General features: G+C 40.1%; 2 protein-coding genes and 1 long non-coding RNA gene across 9 annotated transcripts in view; all 3 read left to right on the top strand.

Annotated features, from left to right (window-relative positions):
* MORC3 (MORC family CW-type zinc finger 3) overlaps nt 1-5,384 on the top strand; it is a 28,675-nt gene extending 23,291 nt beyond the window's left edge. For all 4 annotated transcript variants that reach the window (XM_057410065.1, XM_057410064.1, XM_057410066.1 and 1 more), the window contains 2 exons: nt 251-414; nt 3,556-5,384. In XM_057410065.1, the coding sequence (XP_057266048.1) occupies nt 251-414; nt 3,556-3,709 (318 nt within the window). In that variant the 3' untranslated portion in view covers nt 3,710-5,384. The remainder of the gene's footprint in view (nt 1-250; nt 415-3,555) is intronic.
* A 436-nt stretch (nt 5,385-5,820) lies between these two features.
* Nucleotides 5,821-7,579, top strand: LOC130599550 (uncharacterized). The gene is made up of 2 exons (XR_008972254.1): nt 5,821-6,066; nt 7,217-7,579. It is a non-coding gene; the product is annotated as an uncharacterized LOC130599550 (long non-coding RNA).
* Nucleotides 7,580-7,927: 348 nt separating this feature from the next.
* CHAF1B (chromatin assembly factor 1 subunit B) lies at nt 7,928-25,373 on the top strand. 4 transcript variants are annotated; one of them, XM_057410073.1, is made up of 14 exons: nt 7,928-8,010; nt 8,772-8,902; nt 11,999-12,131; nt 12,248-12,365; nt 13,870-13,973; nt 15,575-15,671; nt 17,355-17,439; nt 18,453-18,546; nt 19,169-19,238; nt 19,326-19,417; nt 20,855-21,017; nt 22,137-22,559; nt 23,818-23,903; nt 25,228-25,373. In XM_057410073.1, the coding sequence occupies exons 2-14, from the start codon at nt 8,777-8,779 to the stop codon at nt 25,347-25,349; spliced, it is 1,713 nt and encodes a 570-aa protein (XP_057266056.1). In that variant the 5' UTR covers nt 7,928-8,010; nt 8,772-8,776; the 3' UTR covers nt 25,350-25,373. The 4 variants fall into 4 exon arrangements, with proteins under 4 accessions (XP_057266056.1, XP_057266058.1, XP_057266059.1 ...); XM_057410072.1 differs by lacking the exon at nt 7,928-8,010 and having other exon boundaries at nt 8,694-8,902; XM_057410075.1 differs by lacking the exons at nt 7,928-8,010; nt 23,818-23,903; nt 25,228-25,373 and adding an exon at nt 22,776-22,951 and having other exon boundaries at nt 8,687-8,902.
* The last annotated feature ends 618 nt before the right edge of the window (nt 25,374-25,991 follow it).

Below are 25,991 nucleotides of genomic sequence, written 5' to 3'. Positions count from 1 at the left end.
TACAAGGCTCCAAGTGGCTTTGACTTGAGACAAAAGAGAGAGCAAGCTTAGGGGGCACACAGATACAGTTGTTCAGCTGACAGCTGGCTGTTTTAAAGGAGTTTGTCTAGGTTGTCATATATTACAATCTCACTGAAAAGTTAACTAAAAGCAGTCAGTAAAGTTAAAATGGTGTAAATTTGTATAAGATGCATTTATTTATAAGATGCAATTTTTTTAACATATAAAGGAATTTTTATTTACTTGCCAGGCTGAACTACTAGAAGTGGAAAAAAATCAATTTGCTTGTCAGTGTGAAGAACTGAAAGCAGAAATCGCACAGTTAAAAGCTTCAATTCCACAAGCAGTAGCACGTGCAAATGATTCTACCACCAGTAATGTAGAAGACTCTGTAAATTTTTCTGATGGAGAAAGGTATCAATTTTGTTCTTTCTAGACTGTTATTTCGAGGAAGATTTTGGTTGGCTCATTGTATCTGCAACATTTTGAAGAAGGTTATGTCTGATAATCATACAATAAAATGCAGTTCTTGGAATTCTTTTCTACTGCTGCTTGTGACTCGTAACTCCAGTAACATTTTTTAAAATCAAGTGATTTTTATTTTTTTTTCATAATTTGGGTATTTGTGTGAGGATTGACCATTGCACAGTAGAATGCCCCACTGACACGTCTTAAAATATCACAAATCAAATGTTAAATAATTTCTTGACACAACTTGCAGAAAAGGAGAGAGAAAGGAGGCAGGAAGGAGGGTGATCATTACCTTATGCTGTGTAGATGAACTTCACTTTTATGTTCTGTTTTTCTTTCTTGATCAATAGTACTTTACTGAAAAGAGTTTGGGGATAGTTTTGAAACTTACTTTTTGCTTTTCCGTAAGAACTTCTAACTGCAGACCAATTCTCTGGAACTAGTTTGTGTCCAGTGTATCTTTGAACCAAACAAGGGTTTAAACTTATTTTTAAAAGAGCTGGCAGCTCTTGGTTAGTAGAAATAGCAAACACACAAAAAAAGTACACATAATAGATGAAAGCATGGATGAGCAGACCAGCAGGAATATAGGTATGCTACCTGTGCAGGTAGGGTGGAATTCAAAGCAAAGGCAGGGCCTGGGAAGAGCAACCAGAAGGGCTTCTGTAAGCATAGTATCAGCAATTGGAGAACAGTGTGGACCTGCTGCTCAGTGGGGCAGGTGCTTAGTGGCCAACGATATGAGGTGCATGAGGTACAAACTACTGAGGTAATCAGTGTTGTCTTTATCTTGGTTTTTACTTGTAAGGTCTGCTTGCTGAGGTCCCTAAGCCAAGTATAATCTTAGGGAGTGAAGCATTACCTGTAATAAAAGGTGACTGAATTAAGCAACCATTTAAGCAAATTCAGTATACAGAAGTCCATAGGAGCAGATGAGATGTACCAGAGGGAGCTGATGAGTGGATGAAGAGCTGGCCTTGTGATGATATCTCCAAAAGGTGGTGACAGTTGGACGTTCCTGATACCTGGAAAAATGCAGTTGTCGTGCCCGTATTTTGGACATGCAGATCTACAAGCTGGTCAGTGTAGCCTCAGCCCCTGGGAAGACTGGAGCAAATCTACCTTGGAAACCACCTGCAGCCCCATCATAGTCAAGGTGATTAGGAACAACCAGCATGGATTAGTGAGGACATATTATGACTTTGCAACCTCATTGCTGTTCACAGTGAGATGACCACCTCTGCAGACCTTCATTTTAGCAAAGCTTTCAGTGTGGGCTGCCATAATGCCATGATAGAAAAGTTTGTGAGGTATGGTTTTAGATAGGTAAACTAGGAGGTGGGTTGTAAAGGTGGCTGGACTGCTGATCTCATGGATCAATATCAAGGCCAGTGATTATTAATGACCTAGATGAGGGAGCAAAATTAACTCAGTAAATTCACAAAGACATCAAATTGTAAGGAGCGATTGATATGTAAGGCTGCAGCTGAGGGACCTTGACAAATTGGAAAACTGGGCTGAAAGAATCCTCCAGGAAATTCAACACAGGCAATTGTGAAGTTCTGCACCTGTGTTGGAAATACCCCATGCAACTAAACAAGCTAGAGACTGCCCATAGGAAAGCAACTTGGAAGAAGATGGCCTGTGATGCTAGTAACTAAAAGTTCAATGTGAGTTGGCAGTGCACTCTTGGGGTGGGAAATCTGAGTGCCTATTGGGCTATATTGGCAAGAGTTGAGCCAGCAGTTTGAGGGAAGTGATTCTTCCCTGCTGTTGGGCACTGTGAGACCAAACTGGGCACAGTATTCCCTGTTTTGGGCTCCCTGAAATATGAATGGCACTGGCATATTGGAGCAGCTGGCATATTGGACCAGCCTACTGAAGGGCCACCAAGATGGGTAAGGGTCTGGAGCATATTATATAGAAGGGGAAGCTGAGGGAAATAGCCTTACACAGAGTAGGTTACCTTGAAATCCTATTGCTCTCTTCTGCTGCTTCATGAGGGGATACAGAAAAGATGAAGCTAGCCTCTTCTTAGTGATAGGATGAGAGGCAACAGTCACAATATGTGATAAGGGAAATCCTGTTCAAATATTTGAGAGAAAAAAGTGTTAACAGAAGGGTAGTCAAATCCGGAGAAAGGGGCCCAGGAAGACTATGAAATCTCCATATTTGGACATTTTCAAAACACAAGAAGGTCCTGAGCAACCTGATCTGAGTTAGCTCTGCTTTGAAAGTATGTTGGGGGGTAATGGACTGGGCATTTTCCACACAGTCCTTTAAATCTTATTTTTTATTATGAGCAAATAAATCTCCCCTTTCTCTGCCAGCATTTAATTTTCTTCTTAAAGCAGCTGACTTGTGCTTCCTAAAAGAATTAGTAAATATATGTAGCACTTTTAAGTAGTTTCCACCACAAGTCCTTTTGGGATAAGACTGGCTACTGGAGGGGATGGAAGAACTGGTGGTAGAAAGGAATGCTCAAGAGAAGGGATGGGTGATTTGGAAGCAATTCAGTGAGGAAAAGGACAGAACAAGGGGATCCAGGAAAGAAAGCAGAAAGAGGAAACATAACATTTTAGCTGTACTGTAACTCTTACCTTACCTTCTCTTTCTTTTAAAGCCTTTTGACAAACTACTCTTACTTGCTACCTTCTTTCTTCTTTTTCTCTTGTTCCCATAGGTGATAGTAGTTTGTGCTTCTAAATGTATAAAGTTACTGGGGTTTTAGTGTTGTTTTGAGAAATAAAAAGGTGTTGTGGAATAAAGGATTGTGCCAGTATTTTTTTGCTAACTTAAATAAAACCATTCAGAAATACTGCTGATTATTTTTGGGAAAGGTAGAATTCAGTTTCACCTTTAGTACTTGTTTGAAACTAAGGGAATATAGACCTTCAAAATTAAAATTAGAGAGGCTCAGCTTTGAAAAACTGGTAGATTTTGAAGTTATCTTGAGGCAGCTTTAACTGTGTCACTTTTTTGTTTACGGAATTCAGGTATGGAGCCGTTCCAGCTTTGTTTAAAAAGGTACTCCGTATTTGAATATAAAACTACATCTAATCATATCTAATTATTTCTTCACAGCCTGAAACTACGTTCTCTTCGAGTCAATGTTGGACAGCTTCTGGCTACGATCATGCCTGATCTAGACTTGCAGCAAGTCAATTACGATATTGATGTAGTAGATGAAATTTTAGGACAAGTTGTAGAACAAATGCATGAAATTAGTAGTACTTAGTATCTTAAGATTTTAGCAGACTCTTGCTTGATCTTCCGTTATAACCTTTGTTTAGGTTCAAAATTGTATATACTGCTTTATATATTTGACATAGTTTGATCAGTAAGTGTATATAGTCTGCGTTCAGATGTTCCCACAGATGCATTGGGTGGGTGTTGTCTTTGCTTCCTCTTAAAGGAACACTGTCAATATTGACCAACACTGATGTACTTAATTAAGGATTTTGCTTTTAAAATGTATTTTTAATTAAATTTGCAACTATTTTTATTATTAGGAATCTTAATACTTTTCTGCAAAAGTGTTTTGACTTTTGATCTTATATAAGTATTAATACTTGCAATTCCTTCCTCTTCGATGATCTAAGTAGTGGACTATATGAAAATGCAAAAAAGAACTTTCCTTGATTTTCGTCTCAGAACAAATCCTCCTAACATTTTTGTATACTACAGTATTGTTTCATTGCGTTATGTTGCATTAATCGGATGGAAATGTAACTAGTAGATTAAAATTTTGGCCATATGGGTAGTATTTGTGTTTCACTACCAAAGCAAGAAAAAATCTGTAAGGGTTTTATCCTGAGCACGGGTGATATTTAGCTCCCTTCTAGACTTTGATGTCACTAAAGAACATTACCTGTACATAGCTTTGCAGCATAAACAACTCCATGGGATATGGCTAGGATATTTCAGCTGTTTCAGTGATGGAAACCACACGCCTGTTTGTGTCCCGCCCCTGCTATATGATTGTTGTTTTCTACATCCAAGAGCTTGCCTATTTGAGCGCAGTCACAGGGATTTTCGGTTGTACCTGTAGCTCCCATTAGAATGCAGGAGGGCTGGTTCATAAGTCCAGATGTGTACCGTAGTGCTCATGCAAAAACTGCCCAGGAAGCGGGAAGAAGTGGTACCAAGAGAAGTTGCTGTTACAGTAGTGACTGTATTTTCAGTCAGTTGCATGCTTTTCTTTTGAAGTCATCAGGAATGAGAAGAAAGGTGGCAAAGACAGCAAATCCACCTTTTACTATGTGATGGTATTTGTCATCCAAACAGTAATCAAGAAAAAATGGTTCTTGCTTAAAAAAAAAAAAAAAATTAATTATGAGATAGTGTTCAATATGCTCATTTCTAGGGAGTCTTTTTTATAAACCCAAGGTTTTCAGCTTTCGCGCTGCTACTGTCCTGTTTTAATTCAATTTTGTTCCTTTTAGTTGTGGTTCAGTCAGTTTCTTGCTATGGACAGTATTTCAGTTTTAAGATGCTCGCTGTTCTACAATGTCAATAAGGGTAATGCAATACTGTTGTGGTTTATAAAGGATGAATTGAATGTTTGATTTTTGAAGAGGTGGATGTAATATAACTTTGTATGACTTTTTAAAAGTTTTTGTTTTCCTTTTAATCATTATTTATTATGCTTCATCAGATTCTGCAGTTGAATTTCTTGTAGACAGTTGGCAAAATATAGCATATGTCTATATTTAAAATGGCAGATTTACACTGTACATTTACATTTGGAGAGCAGTGGACTAATGGAAATGTTTTTTATTTACTTGTTAAAATGTATTTTTTGTAAAATATAAAAATAAAAACAACATATAAACCTGAGTTTGCAGGATCAAAGCTGGTATGTGATCAAATGCAATGGTTTTGTTTATAAATAAAGACTATGCAGAATAGCCAATGTTTCGGGCTTATTTTAAGTATTTGGTCTTAAGAGAAGGCTGGCTCAGTCTGGTTTTGAGCCGAAGATGCAAGCACACTTGGTATGCTTGGTCCTGACCGGGCCCCAGAGCAGCTCACTGCCTGCCTGCACCTCTTCAGGTGCTCAGTTACAAGACTGTTCCTCAACTAGGATTTGGGACTCTGTGTTTCAGAGTGTGATAAACACATAAATGTTTTGGCTTTTGCAAATCATAGGTGTTGCTATGTGGATATAACTCTGTGAGTTTGCAATAACAGAAACAAAGCTCACTAAAGACACAAGTTTAGACAAGTTGAAAATGGCCAGAACTCTTGAGCAAAATGGAGTCACATAGCAAAAGAATTTGTAAAGGTAAAAGAAAGGGGGGGGGGGGGGGGGGGGGGATGGGACTGGGCAGACTTGATATGAGGAAATCTAGTGCCTGGAAAACAGGGTTAAAGTACTTTTAGCTTAACTTAGGTTGAAGATAAAGAACAATGTTTGTGTTTTAAGTGTGTGGTGAGATGACAGGATTTAGTGGCCCCACTAAACATGAGTGAATTATTTCACACTATCCTTCTACTTACCAGTTAGTTTGGAGACAGTGCCTCCAGAGCATCTGCTAGCTTGGGATACTCATCTGCCCATCCTGTTTTGCTTGCGATAAATTTTGTATGAAGGTCACACTGTTCTATAACTTCGCCAGCTATCAGGAAATTACAGATATGGCTGGTTTCAGCTAGTTTTGTGATTACTGGGGCATCCAGCTGTGCCAAAGGTGAAAAGTACACTGCGAGGAAGACTGCTTACTTCATCTTGAAGACCCCTGCCCACGTGAGGAAGACTGCTTAGTTCATCCTCAAGACCCCTGCCCATGATCACTGGAGAGCAGTGCACAGGTACTAAGAGGAAACTTATAAGTTCCTGGAGCTAGTTATAATATTACCTGCCTATACGTGGGAATTATGAATATGTGTATGGCTAATGCAATAGTTAAAGTATATAAATCTGTAACAAATGCTAATCAGTGTGCCTCTGGCTACTCTCACGTGCCCGGCACTGTTGCTTTTGATTTATTGATTTGTCTCTCAATAAAATCCTGTTATCTTGATTAGGAGAGTGAGTTTGTATTTCACAAAAGCCTTGTTAGAGAGCTATTGTCCTGGTGCTGAGGCAGAAGTGACAGGAACACAACAGGGAGGTGGGACCCCCTACTTCAGGTGCTTGGCTCAGGTTGGCTTGGCTCTCATGAAATTTTACATTTAGGCAAGTTGTTTGATTCCCCAGCATGGGAGACTGAGGGCTTTCAGGTATTTTTGGGGGGTTTTGGGGGGCTGAGGCAGACCATTCTTCCCTGACCACTAGTTGACTGTCCAATACAGCTGACTAATAAGAGATGGTGGTCTGCAAGGTGGCATTGTGTAAAGGGTTGCACCAAAAGACACTGGGTATGGAAAGAGCAGTGCTGTTTTGCGGTGTGCATTAACCGAGTTTCAGGCAAGTTCCTGGGCTCAATATGATGGTTTACCTTTGTGTGTCCTGCTCTGCAAGTGAGATTTCAAGTCAAGCACTGATAAAAGGAAAGCAAGTGCCTGGAAAACATAGGGTTAATATACTTTTAACTTAACTTAGGTCTAAGATAGAGAACAACGTTTGTGTTGTAAGTCTGTGGTGTGATAACAGAATTTAGTAGTCTTACTAACAAGAGTGCATTATTTCTTTCCATCCTTCTAATGAGTTACCATCCTTCTAATTATCAGTTCGAAGACGGTGACTCCTGAACATCTGCTAGCTTAGGATACTCCTTGTCTGCCCTACCCTGTTACAAAGGTCACACCGTTCTAAATCTTTACCAGCTATCAGGAACTTGCAGATATGGCTGGTTTCAGCTAATTTGTGATTACTGGGGCATCCAACTGTGCCAAAGGTGAAAAGTGCACCCTGAGGAAGACTGCTTACTTCATCTTGAAGACCCCTGCCCACGACCATCGGAGGGCAGTGTACAAGCGCCAAAAGCGAGGAGACTTATGAGTACCTAAACTAACTGTATTATCCCTGCCGAACTCTTGGGAACCTAATGAATATGCATGTTTGTGTGTAATAAATATCTGCTTGCTTAACCCCTCGGTGTGCAAGTTAGGAGGAGCAATCCCCCTTGTACCCGGCGCTGTAATAAACATACCTGCTTTATAACTCTCTCTGAGTTGCAGGGTTTGATTCCGTGCTTCAGCACGAGGCCTTGCACTGTCCTGGCTTCTAGCCTAGCTGTGCTTGCATGGCAATCCTGGCTGCCTTGGTTTCTAAGGATGTAATTTCTTTATTATTACTTCACACTGAAAGGTTTGCATTTGACAGAAACGGCGATTTTGGGGACTGGTTGCCCTTTAACCAGCCTAAATGTAAAAACATCTCGAATAGAGCAATATAGAGACATAACGCGACACGCCACGACGGCGACGGCCGCGGCTGGGCCGGCTGAGGCGCCGCCTTGCAGCCGCCTCCGCCAGGGGGCGCTGCCGGCCTCCTGACGCTCCTCGCAGCCAGCGGGGAGGAGGCCGCGCGCAGGCGCGGGGCGGGAAACTGGCGCTAGCGCTGAAGCCCAGCCCGGCAGCAGGGCGCTGCAGGTAGGACTGGGGAGTGTGGGGCATCCTCCGTCCTCCCCGGCCGTTAGTGGCGGCTAGGGCTGGTGCTGTGCTGTGGGGAGCCGGGGCAGGAAGGGAGCGAGCAGAGAGCTGGGAGTTAGCTTCGGTGCTCGCGGCGCTGGGTCTCGTGTGGCGCATCCTCCCCAGGCATCCGGTACCGCCAGCCCCGGCGGCAGTTTTACGGCCCCGTGGGGCTTTGGTGCGGTGCTGCCCAGGGAGCGACTGCCAGGCCGCGAGGTAGGGATGTGGGCAGCGGCGCCACTGCTTTCCCGCTGCCCCCCCCCCCCCCCCCCCCCCCGAGCCTTCCCGCCTCTCCGTGATCCTGACTGCTTGGTGCAGCGCTGCTTGCACCGCCGCGGTACTACGAGGGCAAGAGGATGTGCGCAGTGCCGGTCCCGCCTGGCGCTGCCCGGAGCAGGGCGGGCTCCCTCCGGCGCTGAAAGCGGCAAGCTGTGGTGTGTGCCCCCGGTGAGCTTTCATTGTAACTCTGTCCCACGCGTCAGTCACAATGTTTGATTCCGCTGGGACACGCGGTTGGTTATGCTCACGCGGTGCTTAGGCAATAACTGTAGCCGTAATAGATTTTAGCACTTAGAAATTATCTAACTTAAACCATCCTGTCAGTTTCCACTGTGAAATTGTCACGGGATCTGTGTGCGGCGCTTGCCAAATCTGAATTAACTTTGATTGAGTTAGTCATAAAAAAACAAGGCTTTATTTGGCGTTTACTCTGTTTTCTTTAGCAAACATGAAGGTCATCACTTGTGAAATAGTGTGGCATAATAAGGAGCCTGTTTACAGCTTGGACTTCCAGCACGGAGCTGATGGGAAGATCAATCGACTGGCCTCAGCAGGTGTGGACACAGCCGTTCGGGTAAGTTTTAAACCCGTTTGGTTTGGTTCTATAGCTTGTGCAGAGCGTGAAATGGCTGGTTATCCAAGACATTAGGCTGTTGACCAGTGCATGACGCTGGCTGTGAATGGTTTAAGGAGAGTGTGAGATTGTACAGCTGCATAGGAGATTCCTGTTATCCTTGCATACTGTCCTTGAGTTCTGCTTCTGAGTGTTGCATTGTTATTCTTAGAAAACTGCCTTAGTTGATTTTTGGATGATAACTCTCAGTAGAAACTGCTAATGTGTAGTGAGAAACAACTGGGTTTAATCTCTTTCTTTGGGCATCAAATTTGAGTTCTATCTGGCATTTTAGAAGTAGCCACTCAGCAGTATGAGGTCTTTCTATAGCCCTTTTCACTCAGCTTCAAATGCACCTCTGCTAAGTGAATTTGTGTTGGTGCTAGCAAACTTTGTAATCAGTTGTTCATGCTTTCGAGAATCACTTATGAAAATGCTGAATAGCATAAGCTTTAAAACATGTGGCTGTAGCATTCACCTTTGCAAAATCAGGCAGTTGTTTACTATCTTCCAAATTCTTAATGCAAGGACTTCCCGTCATCCAGTGATCTGTTGGTTTCTGTAAAAGCCCTGATTGGTAAGCTTTGGGAAATTGAGTGCATGTTCTTTTTATCTGGATGTTGGTTAGCTCCTTAAATAAAGTTAATGGCCAAGTGAGACAGTTTCCTTGCAGAGAAAGACATTGAATTTATTTGTCTATTTAGTTAACAGCTTCTCTGTATGGAAGGTAGACATAGTGGTCACAAATATGCCAATATTTGTTAAAGTATTTTTAAATATTAGCAAATTATTACAAATGATAACTGCTGTGATATGTGCATGATTACAATACCTCTTTTTTTTTGGAGGTGGTAAAGAGGATAAATGTGATTAAAAATTAGGGGGTTATTCCAGTAGATGCAGCCAAAATTTTTTCTTCCCTCACTGGCAAATTGACTTCTTAACTGGTGCTGTATGCATTTCAGGGATTTTGGCTATATGTAATTTACTGAGTATATATTCATACTTAGACATATTTTAGGGCCTGAAAATTTTCAGTCATCTTAGACATGAAAAATTCTGCTGCTGTATCTTCTTTTGGAGGACCACTGTATGAAGAGGGAAAACTGGCAAAAGTTACAGAGGTTTTAATTCATGCTATTTCATTGTTTGGTATATTCCTACCATAGCCTAATTGATAGGTTGTTTTCTGTCTTGGTTTGTTTTACGCGTCTGAGGCTGCATCCAAGAGTAGATTATTTGAAACACCTAATGGGATTTAGTTATCTGTGCCTTAGTCCCACAATACAGAGGCATAACAGTGCTGATCTCATGTCTGAACCAGTGCCCAAGTAGAGCAGTAGGAGTGGCATTATTATGCCCTGCAAAATTGAGAACAAGTGGGATCAGGAATTCTTAAGCCAGCATTGCTGGAAAAGTGTCTGTATATGAAACTGTCATAATGCTGTTGTTATGATCAGTGGGGAACTGGAATTATAATTCTTGCTCAAATCTGTTTGAAACCAGTAAATCTATTGGCCTTTGTGATATACTGCAAAGCTCAGATTTCTGAAGAGAGCTAATGTGTTTTTCTCCTGTAGTAATCAGGGTTTCTTTTTTCAGACTGTTACAATTTGTGGTTGACAGATCTGTTAATAATACAATGATTCAATAGCATGGAATTACAATATATTTATAGGCTTGTCAGATACCTTTGAAGCTAGAGACTGTTGATGAATGAAGACAGTGATACTAGGTGTTTGGTTGTCTGTTGTTGGATTGTTGTTTTGTTTGGTTTTTTTTCAATTTATTGAAAATACTCAGTAATATATATTTCATCACACTAAAAAAACCTGCAATATAATTACAGCTTGTGGTGGTTGACCTTGGCTGGCCACCAGGTGTCCACCGAGCTGCTCTGTCACTCCCCTTCCTCAAGAGGATTGGGGGAGTGATACAATGGGTCAAGGTAAGGACAGGGAGATCACTTGCTAATTACTATCATGGGTGAAACAGACTCAGCTTAGGAAAATAAATTTAATTTATTGCGAATTCTTAGCAGAGTAGGGTAGTGAGAAATAAGAACAAAACTAAAAATGCCTTCCCATCATCTCTCCCCTTCTTCCAGGTTCAGCTTCACTCCTGACTCTGCCTCTTCCCTCTGAGCAACACGGAGGTGGGGAATGGGGCTGTGGTCAATTCATCACACGTTGTCCCCTCTTCTGTTTCCTCCTCCGGGGTGTACTTCTCACACTCTTCCCCTGCTCCAGCATGGGGTCCCTCCCATGGACACAGTCCTCCATAACCTTTTCCAGCATGGGTCCTTCCCACAGGCTGCTGTTCTTCATTAACTGCTCCGGTGTGGGTCCTTTCCACAGGGAGCAGTCCTTCGGGAACAGGCTGCTCTGGCATGGGTCCCCCATGGGGTCCCAGGTCCTACCAGCAAACCTGTTGCAGTGTGGGTTTCTCTTCACATGCCACAGCTCCTCCTGGTAGCCTGCTACAGTGTGGGCTTTCCTCAGGCTGCAGCTTCCTTCAGGTCACATCTACCTGCTCTGGCATGGGGTTGTCCACAAGCTGCAGTATGGATATCTGCTCCTCTAGGGACTTCCATAGGCTGCAGGTGGACAGCTTCTGTTGCCATGGTCTCCAGCGGCAGCAGGGGCATCTCAGCTCCAGCACCTGGAGCACCTCCTCCCCTCCTTCTCTGACCTTGGTGTTTACAGAGCTATTTCTCTCACATTTTTCTTGCTCTTTTCTCACAGCTGTTGTGCAGTGCTTTTCACCCTTCCTTAAATATGTTATCGCAGAGGTGCCATCTCTGTGGAACAAAGGTGTTGTCTTTGAGCTGGCTAGAACTCACCTCTGAAGCCTCCCCCATGTATCAAAACCTTGTCATATACACCTAGTACACAGCTGTAGCTCATAGAGGGAAAATTTGTGGTTCAGCTGCAGCTTTAGCTATGAAAGTTTCAGACAAGTTCAGAAAGACTACCCAAGGAATAAATTGTGGATTAATGTAGTGCATATATGTTACATCTTGTTCCTGAAAACTATTTGTAATGCTTCTTTAACTAGATATGGAAAGTGGAAAAAGGACCAGATGGAAAAGCAATTGTGGAATTCTTATCCAACCTTGCCCGCCATACAAAAGCAGTAAATGTTGTGCGCTTCTCTCCAAGTGGTGAGATCCTAGCATCTGGAGGAGATGGTGAGAACTGCTTTTCATGTGTCTTATGTGAGAGAATTGTAATGTTGAACTAAATCTAATGCATTAATGAAATGGTGACTGGGAAAGAAAGAAGCTCTGTATGATTTCTTCTACAGATGCTGTTATTTTATTGTGGAAGCTGAATGATAGCAAAGAATTGGAACCATTGGTTTTTCAGGAAGAGGATGAAGCTCAGCTCAACAAAGAGAACTGGGCAGTCGTTAAAACTTTAAGGTAATTTAATATTTTATTAGTTTTTCTATTCAGTGTTTTTGATTCTCCAGTGGCTTTTATCATCTGGTACAGACTTCTCTTCAGTGGATGTAGAACTTCAGTGCCCTCTAAAATTTTCTTGCTGTAATACTCATCCTTTTATTGTATTTAACTTTTATTTTTTTTGATAGAGCACCAACCTCTGTCTTCTCTTAAGGCAGAGTTGGCATTTGTGTGACATAACTGATGCGCTTTGAAATTGGTTCCTGAGGGTTACAGTCACTGAAAGCTTAGCACAGAGATATATAAAATAAATGTGGAGTTTTATTTACTAGCTTTATAGTGGAAATTTTGATCATTATTAAAGCAAAAAGTGTCAGATGATTCATGAAATTTTGCCAGATGGTAGCTGTGAGGGTTGACTAGTTTTTCAACTAATTCACATTAGTAGTTAAATCTACTGCATTATACAGCTTCTGTTGCAAGTGTACGATGATTAATAGAATATACACACTGTGCCTAAGACTAATTATTAGCTGATAACGGTAAGGCATCAAACCAGCATTGGCAGGTGAATTACGAGAGTGTTCTGTTCTCACTCTCAGGTAAGTCTGAAAGAAATTAGTGGTTCTGGACTCAGAAATGCATTTTGAATGAGCAGTATGTATGACACTGCCTTACTTTCTGTGTAGTATCTGTTAAAAGGTTTGTTCTGTACCTGTCTATACTGATAAAATCATTACAGATTTATAAGTAACTCTGCTATCCACAACTGATATTTTCATAGCAACTGCTGAGGTTTACGTGAGAGTAATTTTGAAAGTGCTAGTGGGATTGCTTGAAGCACCAGTGTGATCCTTTAGGAACATTAGAGTTAATCTCTTAAAGCAAACAAACCTAGTCCCCCTTCTCTAAACTTAGTGTTCCAAATATTTATTATTGAAGTTACCGTACTGCATGATAAGTCTTCAAATGACAAGAAATAAAAATTGTTTGGATGGAGCCCTTCTGGGTGCTTCTGAATATGTTGCAACGTTTGCTCAACTGTATCTAAATTAATCTTAACTTTCCATGTTTCACATGATTCCACTGAGTATGAATGTTTGTTTACTGCTTTTATGAAACCCATAAAAATGCAGGAAATTTTCTTGAGTAGCAGCATTTCCTAATTGCTTTGGTGTAGTATTTTATCTTCTGTTTGTACAAATCCTAGCAATGTTTGTTTCTGGATCTGTAGATATAAATTCATAAATAACTTCAAATATGGGGTTTTCATTATCTTTGAAAAAGACCTGTTTAAAAGGCAGGCTTATTTTAAATAGTAGGATGTGCTTTTTTAAAATGTTCTTCTACCTTCTGCATGTGGAAGCACTTTTTAAAAGCTGAAGGTCATGATGTTCATTTTACTTCAGTGGTGCTTCGTTTGCCTCTGATTGCTTTTAACCTAAAAATGCATAAAACTCATGTTTACATGTAGCTGTTAATTTTTTGGTTAAAAATTGGTTTCTTCTCTTCTGCCTTCAAGAGGCCACTTAGAAGATGTGTATGATATCTGTTGGACCTCAGATGGAAATTACATGGCATCTGCTTCTGTAGATAACACAGCTATAATGTGGGATGTCAATAAAGGTAAATGCTACATCTTATCACTTCTGTGTCTTCAGTCCTGGTGGAAGTGCCTGATGGTATTTACCAAAAGAGTTGAAAGTGTCCTTTTTTTTGTGACTGCTATATTTCTAGGGTTGTGAGGCCGATAGCCTAACATACAGACATATCGTCAGGCCAGCAAAACTTACACATAGGTAATCTCTTCACCTTGGAGTATTTGGGAAATAAGCCACCCAGTTTCCCTCTAAAATAAACTCCTACACAATACAATAATATAAACTCCTATACAAGCAGCTTGTATATTAGTTACTCCACCCCAAGCCCCTACAAAGAAATAAAACTTGACTGGCATCAGGTAACTACCTCCCTATGTAAAAAATGGGAAGTGAGTATAGGATGAAGTCTTTGTTTTACACAATATGACTTATTTTTTTAGGCTACATTAGGCAAAACAATTCTATTCATTCTCATCCTAGTGGAGTGAGATTGCTTATATTTTCCACAAAGGCCAGTCTATAGAAGTTCTGGTAGTAACACTTAGGTTAGGTTGCTTTACGATGGCTTGATGTTCTCTTATTAGCAGTGTTATTGTTACATTCACTTTTAATTTAATGTGAAAATACTTAACTTTCTCTGAAGTTAACCTTTTCTCTCATATTTCTACTATTTAGTGTCTAATTAAGAAAAATAAAGTAGAATCCAGGTTAATTTTTCAGTGCACACACACATGAAAATACAATGTTCCGCTGCTGACATGCTGCGTTCTTGGTTTGGGTGTTTAATGTTGCTCCCATCTAAACAGTTACATATACTCCTTTTCAATTGTCTTTAATAAATACATGAATATACACTTAAGAGAATGTGTGCTTAGATCATATGTGTAGTGGCATTGTGACCAAATGTCTCTTGCCTCTCAGACTGCTTGTAACAACTAAAGGCACGTATCTATTAGAATTATTACTAAAAAAAGCTCAGTAGCCTTTTAAGCTGGTATGTTATTTATGTGTAATGTCTTCCATTCTCACTGCTTTCTTTTAGCATGCAGCTAATGCCATAGAGGGCATTTTGTGTCTTCTAGGCAGAGACACAACTAGGAAGTTGGAAGTAAGAATCCATTACTGGAAAATGTAGGCTCTGTAATCGGAAATTGTATTATACATGAAAGGAAAGAGATTCAGGGATAGCTTCCAGTAATACCCAAGCTCAGAGCTTGCATGGTTTTTTAAAAAATGGCTGGAAGAAAATTAATAGTAAAAATCCATAGGGCTGTTCAGTACAAAGAGAGCATCACTGGCTTAAGTCCTTGAGGTACTAAATGACAAAGGTTTTGAAATACTTCTGTTTTGAAATATACTTACCTTGCTTATTTAAGGCCTAAGCCAAACTGCTTATGTGAGTAAGTTTGTAGGGAACAAGCCTTAAACTGGCATCTCACAATTTACTGTAGTTGTGAAGATTCTAGAAATAAAGCAGCTAGTTCTGATATCAGGTGCTATCAAGTTAAAAGTTTCCTTAAAAAGTGTTTTCTCTACATGTTTAAATGTTTTGTTTTCTTTCTTGATATGAAGAAATCTTTTGAAAAAGATTTGATTTTAGAATCTGAAAACTGTTTGTAATTGCAGGACAGAAGGTTTCAATATTAAATGAACACAAGAGTTATGTCCAAGGAATAACATGGGATCCTCTAGGCCAGTACATTACAACTCTGAGTTGTGATAGGTGAGCTATTGATCTATGTGTTTTGCCTTAGTATTCTTTCTTACTTGAGGATGAATTAAAAGCAAATGTACAGGATAAATCTGACTTCTATTTTAGTTTTATTCAGATTGTTCCTGAAGAAATTTGATGTGAAAGTAAAATGGTAATTTAGTTCATCTTTTGCTTACAGTAAATGATTTCTGAAGTCTGGTGTCTCTAAGCGGCAAATAAGATTGTGTAAACTTCTGTAGAAATTTTTCTTCACAAAATAAGCTTTCATGAGTTTGATCATTATAGATACCAAATATTTCTTAAGAGAGTGCTGCATTCTCTGGTTGTTAATGAGCTAATAAGTTCATCCTTGTTTTACAGAAAGATATAAACAGGTTAAGAAATAAGTTAAAATTGTTTTCCACTGGTATCTTTCTTTCACCCTCTCCCTCCCTTCATCCCCAACAGTTTTGTAAGTGATGTCATTGGGAAATCTAAACATGCACATTATAAACTTGGCCCTTATCAGAACTTTAAATAAGCTTAAACTGTTTAGGGCATGTGTGCTGCTCTGAAGGGGTTCACAGCTGTCTAATAAATGCATGTCATCTGGCACCCAATGCAAAGAAAATTGCTATAATAATAAAAAAGTAGTCTTGATGTAAGATTTGCAATAGGGTCAGAAAAATTGTACGTTAATGCCAACTAGGTCATTATGAGTCTTGGTCCTCTAATAATCTCTTGAGATTTCTGTGCTTTTGTTAAAATGAACAGCAGTGAAACACAAATAATAGAATGATACACAAGTTTTTGTCTTGGAGTGAAGTTGCAAGCAAGGACAAGAACTAATCTGAAGAGGGGAGATTTCCCACCTCTTGAGGTTTCAGATGCTTTTCTGTGCAAGGATAGTGAATAGCTTTGGCTCAGTGGGGATCTAACAGGAGCCAGGCCAGTTGCCAAGTCTGGGTACTCATCAGTCCAGGCTGGGGAGACCTTTTCCCCCTTTTGCCAGACCAGCTTATCTGTGTGACATCCAGAAACTGGTAGTTCCACAAATGTCTCAAGCTGCATGCCACAGCCTTACCTTCTATTTTCTATTCCTTACTCTATACAGTATTCTTTCTGTATCAGCACATTAAGTTGGCAGAAAGCTGTCCAGTTTTTGTGTTAGGTTGGTTTTCTGCCAAGCCAACATAATTTAGTGAAGGTCAGAGCTGACGGAAAAGAGGGGGTGGTGAGACGAGCAGTTGCATTCGCGTAGGCTACCTGCTGTCTTAGTGAGATGAAGTCAGGGAGTTCCAATGTTCTGTACAGAGATGTACTCCAGTTTACATTTATTCCAAAGGAAACCAAAGCATAGAGATGTAGCTAATAGTCTTTGAGGAGAGTTTTCACTCTGCAGAAACATACTGGCTATTACAACAGAGGTAGGAATGGGGTGGCAATTCACTGTCTCCTAATTTCCCCATTCCTCCCTGAATGCATAAGCCACTACTTCACAAACCTTATTGAGTCAAATAATTGCTAGCAATGCCTTGATTATTTAGCCATCAAAACATGTCCCTCTGGTAGTGTCTCATGAACAGTTATAATTGATGTGTGATTATCATTTATATTTGACGGTTCTGACTGAGAAGTGAGATCCTGCAGTGTTGTGTGAAATTTGGGGAGAAAGGAAGATGTTCCTCACTAACTGTACTCTCTATTGTGTAGGGTCCTGCGGGTATACAACACGCAGACCAAGCGTGTAGCGTTCAATATTACCAAGATTGTATCTGGATCAGGAGCTGAAGGAGAGGTACGTTGTTCTGCTACTAATGGTTCTGGAGAACGTGTTGGGTGCTGTTTTATATGAGTTGTTCTTTTCTGTGAAACCAAAGGCACAAATGTTTTCCATTCAGGTAATCTGTATATCAGACGTTTTTGTCTCTGTCTCATTTTTGCATGTTATAGATAGAGACTGATACAGGTTTCCTGGAACATTACAGAAATGACTCAGAAAGTGCACTGCCTGCTGCTATTGATCTTGTGCAAGTTCAGTGGTTTAAAGTAGTAACAAAATGTCTTTGTAAATATTAAAAATAGCGTGGAAAAATAGTATGTATAGTGAATTCTTATGGGGAAAACTTAAAATATGTCTTGCAGAAGCTGTAAGTTTATTAATGGATATGATATAGCAATAGTATTTTAAAATCAGCAGCCTGAAGTTTTTAAAAAGGTAGTTGGATTTTTTAGGAAAAATATGAACTCTGGAAAATTTAGGAAATTCTGTCTTACTCAAGGAGGTAAACCAAAGAGCTGTTTTGTCCAAACCAGTTTTAAGTAACAGTAAAATACACCACCAAGCTAGCTATAACTTTTTAAATTCCTTCTATTCCTTTTCTCTTTTTTGTAAAAAACATTTGTAACAGTGTTATAGAGACTGAAGAACAGGCCTGAGAGAGAGCATTTTGATATAAGGTCTCTTTAAACCTCTAATACTAGAGTTAAAATTAAATGCTTAAGGAACAGGCTTTTACATTGACTGTTAAAAAATGTTGTTTTCCAGGTCACTACTATTTTTTACTCGCTGGTCTAATGTGACTGCTTGTAGGGTGTTTTGATTAGTAGCTGAAAAGGGATCAAGAACTATTTTTCTTAGCTGTGAAGAATTTATAGCACAGCAGAAAGTGAGTTTGAAGGAGCCAGTGTTTTTTAAAACATTTATTTTAGAAGTTCAGTTGAGTTACTGTACAACTGGATGGTTTGTCTCACTTGAATTCCAGCTGAAACATTCATGGCGTTTTACACAATCTATTTTCAATGTTACAGGCTAGGAGCTATCGGATGTTCCACGATGACAGCATGAAGTCATTTTTCCGCAGGCTCAGTTTTACTCCTGATGGCTCCTATTTACTCACTCCAGGTATGTGAGAACGTACACTATAACTTGCATTGTGTCCATTATGCTCTAGTTCGAACATACATCAGGATTGGTTTCAAACTGCTAGGGAAAGCTTATTTATCTTAATTAAGCCATTCCTCAGTCTTCTTATTGAAGAAAATAGAGCCTTCACAATACTCTTCTGTTAGCAGTTCAGAATGTCAACTTTCTGCTGTGATAAAAATAATATTTATGGCATTTTTCTGTACTGAAACATGTAAATTGCAATAATACAGCTCTGTTAAAAGAGAAGTGAAGAATAATGAGTAGTTCTTTTTGACTGGTCTCTCTTTGTATCCTTTCTTAAGAGCACTGCAGTCATAGTAAAAATAACATTGCAAGGAGGGGATTAGTTTTCCCATATAAGCATTGCTTTTATAGATGTCTGACAACATCAAAAAGAAGCTTTGAGGGGAAACTATGTAAGGAAAACAAAAACAGCACTAAATAAATATTTAGGATATTTTTAAGTTGTGTTCAGGTTGCACAGCTCTTGCCCAGCTGACAAGCCTAATTCCTGAGAAGTAGAATATTTATGGACATAAAGTGTGTACCCAGTACCCTTTTGAGTAGATGAGTAATGTTTTAACCTTTATTTTTGCAGCTGGCTGTGTTGAATCAGGAGAAAATGTAACAAACACCACATATGTTTTCTCCAGAAACAATCTTAAAAGGTAGAGATTAATAAGATGAAAAATATCTTTTTATATAAGAAATAAAATTGCAATGTTGATTTTTAAAATACTGATTCTTTATAAAAGGCCTGTGGGTCACCTGCCATGTCCTGGAAAAGCAACTCTTGCTGTTCGCTGCTGCCCAGTCTACTTTGAGTTGAGACGAGCATTTAATAAAGGTACTGTAAATCCTTTAGGGAGTATGATTTTGCAGCAAATACGTGAAGAGGCCAGTGTGGCTGTTTACTATTTTATACCCTAGCCTTTTAACACTCCATTAAGATAGTGTTTACCACATCTTAGAAGCTTTTTCTTGACTCTAAGACGCTGACTTCACCTTAAGTACCTTGTGAGTAGCTTTTGATATAGTGGATAAATGTTCTTACTTAGCCTCTTAGGCTACACTAACACTGCTTAATATTAAACTTCTACTGTTTAGTGTTAAGTAAAAGTAAATAACTTGGCTTAGCACTAAAGGAGTGACCCGCTGAAATATTTTCTGTTAGTCTCAACTACCCACATCACAGAAGCACCAGAGAGTTAGTGTAGTTTGCAACAACCATTAATGTTTATTCAAGAAAGCCAAACCCAAAGCAGTGCTGGTATTTTTGGCCAGAACAGGAGTTCTGAGGATGGGAAAGGATTGTATGAAGTTGCATGAAAACTTACCTGAAAATTGAAATCCAGCCTTACTGTGAGTCCAGTGTGTCCAGGAGTGTTTATATTTTGAAGACTAGTCTTTGACCAAAAGGCAGAGCTTTGCGTCTTTCTTTACAGGATCATTTTCCGGTATTCCTTAAAGGATTTAGAGATTACCAGTTGTTGTGTTCTCTATTTTCATCATAATCTTTAGATTTGTTGTAATGGTGTGTTGCAAAGAAAGGAGGTGAGTGTCCGGTGTAGGCCTCTGTGACACATCTAAATGGAATGCTTAGTTTCTGCAACGTATACTCAGAAAAGTGAAAGTTTTTGGTAGCCTAGAAATCTAGAGATGCGACAACCTTAAGTTATATTACTGTTAATGGCCTTAGTGCATAGCTTCCATAATCATCATAGAACTGAACAGGAGCCCTATATACTGGAAATTTCTGAAAGCAGCTAGCTAGCATGCAGCTTCCATTGAAAGCTGGAATAATCTGGCCTTAAAAAGACTAGCTAGGAGCTGAACCCAAGGTAACATAAATAGTGCTAAATCCATTGTTTTGACTGAGTTGTACAGAATATAACACAGCGGTATAAATTTGTTGTGACCTTGATTTACACTATATTCTGAGGTGTGTTTGTTTGGACTTTAGTCTTAAAGTTGTTGTGAATATGCTGAAAAATTCCAGCTGGAATATATATGACAAACTTCACAAAACAAAGCAATAAGAATCCACGTGGACAAAGCTGCTGATTTCTCTCTCTTCAGCTAAGACAATAGAGGGAAAACTTCAGACAAGAGAAATGTTAGTACTTGACGTTAAACTTTACTTTTTATAGAAGTGCTGTCTTCTGAGCTGTTATCTTGATACTGATTAATAATGTAATCTTTAGGTTCATGGCTAAGCTACTGCAGTTACTACCTTTCAATGAATGCAAAAAGTTCTCAGTGTGTTCATTCCTTTGCATTCTAGATGGAATTGGTCAGAAATCGTCTCCTGCTCTGTTTGATCTGCCCTATCGACTGGTGTTTGCTGTTGCTTCAGAAGATTCTGTGCTTTTTTATGATACTGAGCAGTCCTTCCCCTTTGGTTATGTTTCTAACATACATTATCACACCCTGAGTGACATTTCATGGTAGGCAATTATTATATTCCTAAGATCTGTTGTGATGCGGGAAATGTCCTTTTTGTATGTTGAAGTTCTGCACAGCATCTTGTGTCTTGTATTTTTGTTTAATTTATGATGCACGTGTGGTCACTGTCATTGCAGTGTGTGAAGAGCAAGCTGCTTCTTTTTTTCCCTGTAAACCAGGGAACTGTGGTTCTTTATCTGCTGAGAAGCAAGGTGCAAATCCTGAGGACAAGCAGATGGAAATTTTTATGAAAGCTATTGTTCTAGGTGTTCATGGGAAGCAATCATTGTTCAGGCAGTGTAACTGGCATTAGTAAAGTTATTTGGAGGTTTTGGAAGTCATCTCTCTGAGTTCAGGTGTCTGTATCCTGGCCAAATTCTGCTTTATCAGGACAGTTCTGCTCAGTGGTTATTCATTTAATGGATGAAATAATTCATCTGACTTGATGTGGCAGATCAGAACTGAAGCTGAAAATTGAACCAGTCTTATAATCAGGACACACCCCTCTGCTGGAGAAGGCTTCTTTTCTCATGCCTTCCCAGCCAGTATAAGTAAGCTGAGGACCACACGGAGGCCTCTCTTTCAGAGTTCTAATTGATGCTCAACACTGTCAAAATCATGGTGTGTCAGGAAAGGGGCAGTGGAAGAGAACAGAAAATCAAGTGGTTGTAATCGGTGATAGACATTGCTTGGTGAAATAAGCAAGAAGAGCCCATTCAGGTGAGCACCATGGTGATTTGAGCATTGCCTCTCCTTAGTGCTAGGAGCAGAGCCAAAGAGCTTGAATTGCTCTGCTGGTCTGAAGAGAACAGTTCAGCAGTATTTCAGAAACCGTGACTAAAGATTTGTGTACCTGTGCATACAGGTGCTGGCAGCAGCATGTTACAGGTGCTCACAGATGACACCAGAGAGATTAGATCACAGGCAAAAGCCAGAATTGAAGATCTTTGTTCAGTTGAATTGGATGTCTTTCACTTGACTGCAGTTTTATTAAAATGTATGCATGTATTTGGGGATGGGGGGAGGAAAAGACAGGTACAGCATGTGTTACAGGTGCAGGGATGAGGACTGAAGGAAATTTCTGACCTTTACTCTTAATGGCAAAAAAAAATCCCAAATAGGTCCAGCGATGGAGCCTTTCTTGCTATCTCCTCCATGGATGGATACTGTTCATTTGTTACCTTTGAGAAGGATGAACTTGGAATACCACTGAAGGAGAAGCCACAGATAAATGTCAGGACTTCTGGTGTAACAGAGAAGAAAGTGAAAAAGAGCCAGCCACACAAAGTCATTTCCCCAGGTTCTAGACTGACAGAAGCAATGACTCCCAGCAGGGTCACTGATCCCAGCACTGTCACTCTCCAACCTAGAACACCCACAGCTGCTGGTAAGGACTTGCCTTCCACACCTGTTGTCGTAAAAAACATTCCAGTCTCATCCCCAGATGAGAGGAAAATCGGCCAGTCAGCCAGCCAGAGCGCTAAAGCAAACCAGCCCAGGAGAATTACTCTCAACACTTTACAAGCATGGAGCAGGACTCCAAGGTGAGATTTATATTGCCGTTTCCAGTTATAAATATGAAGGCTGAGACAAGCTGTGCTTGTGCTACATTTAAAGGTTGAGATGGTGTCTTGGTGGTAGCTTTCTTGACATGGTATTTTTTGTTCCAGTTGTATTGCAACTGGAAGGTCAAAATGTCTCCTGAATCCTAGTAGCAAAGTTAACCTGACCCTTATGCCCTGTCCATATGGCAGTAACAGGTGTCTGTCTTCAGGTTCCATTTTCAGTATGAGGATGGTACCTGAAGTGTTCAGTTGATGAGAATCATTTAAAGACTCTTCTGACAGGAAATATTTTATGAAGAGTGCAAGTCTAAACAGTCCCTCAGTGTACTCAGTCATGGGTGTGGGACTTCATGTATTGATTGAGGTCACTTCCTAGGTTTTTAGAAATTACTTGTAATCCGTGTACTGATTGTCAAACAGCCTGCAATGTAAGACCCTGAACTGGTGTGCATCAGTGAGGGGACAGACATGCAAAACAAGGCTATTTTAGTGTTGAAGGAGATTATTGTAGCTTCTCATAGGAATGTTTTAATTAGTAGGTGGCTAGAGAGGAAGTGGTGAACAAGAAAGCAGAATAGTGGATTTCATCAACAGCTGCAAGGAAAATCTTGGAGATGATGGCTTTCTACACAGCAGTGTTCATCTGTACTGGAACTAACAAGTCAAAGGGCTGTAGGTAGATCTAAGCAACTTTTTTTCCTGGAGGGTGGGGTGACTAATGGAGCTAACCATTTTAAGAGAGAGAAACGATATTTAATCCTATCAACTGATTGTGCCATGAGTGTCATCTTGTACTGGAATGTATGGTGTTACTTGCAAGGCTTTTTTTTTCTTTTTTTTTTAATGGTTCAATCCTCTGCCACTTTTGTGCTTAATTTTTAAGTGCCATCCAAAAGAGATGCAGTTTTATGAATCTAAAGTGGACAGGGCTAGGGAATAGTAGGTGCAGACGGTCTTAATTTTAAAATATTTGACCAGGATACTGTGCTCTGAAGGTGAATATCAAGCAGAGCGCCATATAAAACATGCAAAAGTACTTTCTAATGAGAAGAATCACTAGTGGTATTCAAAATACTTCTGAAAAATGTTCTATTTATCATATAGCAAGAGGAAAAAAGGTATAATGTATCTAAACTACATTTAAATTAAACTGATTCTATATGAAGTAAACCTTTAAATAAATCATTTATGGAAATAATGCCTTTAAAGCGATTGAACTGTTGCTACTCTTTTAAAGGAGAGTAAACTTGATTCCACTGAAGGCAGATACGCCAGCCCCTGCAGATGCAGTTCCTATACTTCCTTCCTCAGAACAAGAACATGGTAAGTTCTGTTATTTGCATTTGTGGCTACTAATACGCAGCAGTCTTTTGCCAGTCATTCTTTTTATTATAGACTTATAAGCCTGTAACACAAGCATAGTCAAGACAAACCTAAACCTAGTTGCAGATTCTAAAGCTTCATTGTTGCCCTGGAGTATTTGAAAGCTTTTGATAATATGGTGTGTTCTCACTGTGGTTGCTCTTGGGCAGCTGCGTGACAGTATGTCACTACAGTTTTTGGGTAATTCCAGGCACACCTGCATATTGGGTGGAGAAGAGATTCAGAGCAGCCCTGCAAAGAAGGACTTGGGGGTGTTGGTGGATGAGAAACTGAACATGATCCAGCTTCAGTGTACACTTGCAGCCCAGAAAGCCAACTGTATCCTGGGCTGTATCAAAATGAGCGTGACCAGCAGGTCGAAGGAGGTGATCCTGCCCCTCTACTCTGCTCTCGTGAGACCTCACTTGGAGTATTGTGTACAGTTCTGGTGCCCTCAACATAAAAAGGACCTGGAGCTGTTGGAGCAAGTTCAGAGGAGGGCCATGGGGATGATAAGGGGGCTGGAACACATCCTGCATGAAGACAGGCTGAGAAGGTTGGGGCTGTTTAGCCTGGAGAAGAGAAGGCTGCGTGGAGACCTCATAGCAGCCTCCCAGTATCTGAAGGGGGCCTACAAGGATGCTGGGGAGGGACTTTTCATTAGAGACTGTAGTGACAGGACAAGAGGTAATGGGTTCAAACTTAAACTGAGGACGTTTAGGTTAGATATAAGGAAGAAGTTTTTTTCCTATAAGGGTGGTGAGGCACTGGAATGGGTTGCCCAGAGAAGCTGTGAATGCTCCATCCCTGGCAGTGTTCAAGGGCAGGCTGGATGGAGTCTTGGGTGGCAGGGTTTAGTGCAAGGTGTCCCTGCCCATGGCAGGGGGGTTGGAACTAGATGATCTTAATGTCCTTTCCACCCTAACTATTTTATGAGTCTATGATTAGATGACACTGAAACTGAGGAGAGTAAATTCACTTGGTTGTAGTGTTCTCCAGGTTCTACACGTGAGTTTTAAAGACTTAAGTTTTCAGCACACCATAGTTTCATGTGCTGGACTCTCAGGCCGGGGTTGGGTTGGTGTGGTTTTTATGTTGGGTTTTTTGTTTGTTGGTTGTTTTTTTGATTTTATTTTTGTGTGTGTTTGGGGTTTTTTTGTTGTTGGGGTTTTTTTCTTTTGGTTGGATTTTTTTCTGGTGAATGGTGGTGAATTGTTCAGCAGACCAATTTACTTTCTCAATCTGCATTTACTTAGCTTAATGATTTTGCTATCTTCTGTTTCAGAGAGGTCATTACCATCTGATGACAGCCTTCAAAAGTCCCCAGCATCGAAACGTCCTAGAACTGAGGATGTGGCTCTTTCTACATCTACTGAAGATGAAATCGTCTGTAATTCAAACAAATAAAGACTAAGCTTTTAGTAGACTCTTCACAGTCTGAAGGAGATGCAGCCGTATCTGAGAGTGCATTTCTTTTTGCAAATGTTAAATCCTCAGTTCCTGATTAGAGTACCATTTGTGTATTTGATGTAGTGCTTTGAAGAAAGTATCAGTAGAAGATACAGGGTTCTGGAAGGTAGCTTTGCTGAGGAAGAATTAATTGGGAAGTGACTTTTAAGTTTTTCTACTTCTTGAAGAAAGCGTTCTTCAAGAAATGGCAGTGCTTGAGGAAATCGAGGAAAATCTGGCTATTGATTACAGTAACTGAAGAGTCTACATCAAACTCCCAAAGTTGGTGTTTATAAATTGTCACATTTGCCAGTATCCTCTCTGGCAAAAGAATTAAGTTTCTAAGGACTTAAACACATTCATAATGATTCGTTGTGGTTTAAGCCCACCCCTCCCCCCCCCCAAACAACTTGTAACTGCAAGAAGAAAACGAAAGAAACCCTCTGAAGACCTGTTACAAGCATTAAACAGTAGAAGAAAGTTCTGAATTGTTTAGTTTTTGTATTAAAAAAAAACAAAGCACAGACATGAGATTTCCCTGAGGCAGCAGGATTTGAGCACATACATTAGACGTTTCCCCCCTTTCCTTTTTTCCAAATC

This window comes from Pezoporus wallicus, unplaced genomic scaffold (genome assembly GCF_028554395.1).
Source record: "Pezoporus wallicus isolate ANWC-B61680 ecotype Strahan unplaced genomic scaffold, APGP_CSIRO_Pwel_v1 contig_7011, whole genome shotgun sequence".
Taxonomy (NCBI): domain Eukaryota; kingdom Metazoa; phylum Chordata; class Aves; order Psittaciformes; family Psittacidae; genus Pezoporus; species Pezoporus wallicus.
This window is presented reverse-complemented; position numbering and strand designations above follow the sequence as displayed.

What these genes read in the sequence shown, in the direction of transcription:
- CHAF1B (XM_057410073.1), top strand. Translation starts at nt 8,777, where the DNA reads ATGAAGGTCATCACTTGTGAAATAGTGTGGCATAATAAGGAGCCTGTT. An exon ending in AATGTGGGATGTCAATAAAG is followed by an intron (nt 13,974 to 15,574) that starts GTAAATGCTACA and finishes TTGTAATTGCAG; the next exon opens with GACAGAAGGTTTCAATATTA. An exon ending in ACCCTGAGTGACATTTCATG is followed by an intron (nt 21,018 to 22,136) that starts GTAGGCAATTAT and finishes AATCCCAAATAG; the next exon opens with GTCCAGCGATGGAGCCTTTC.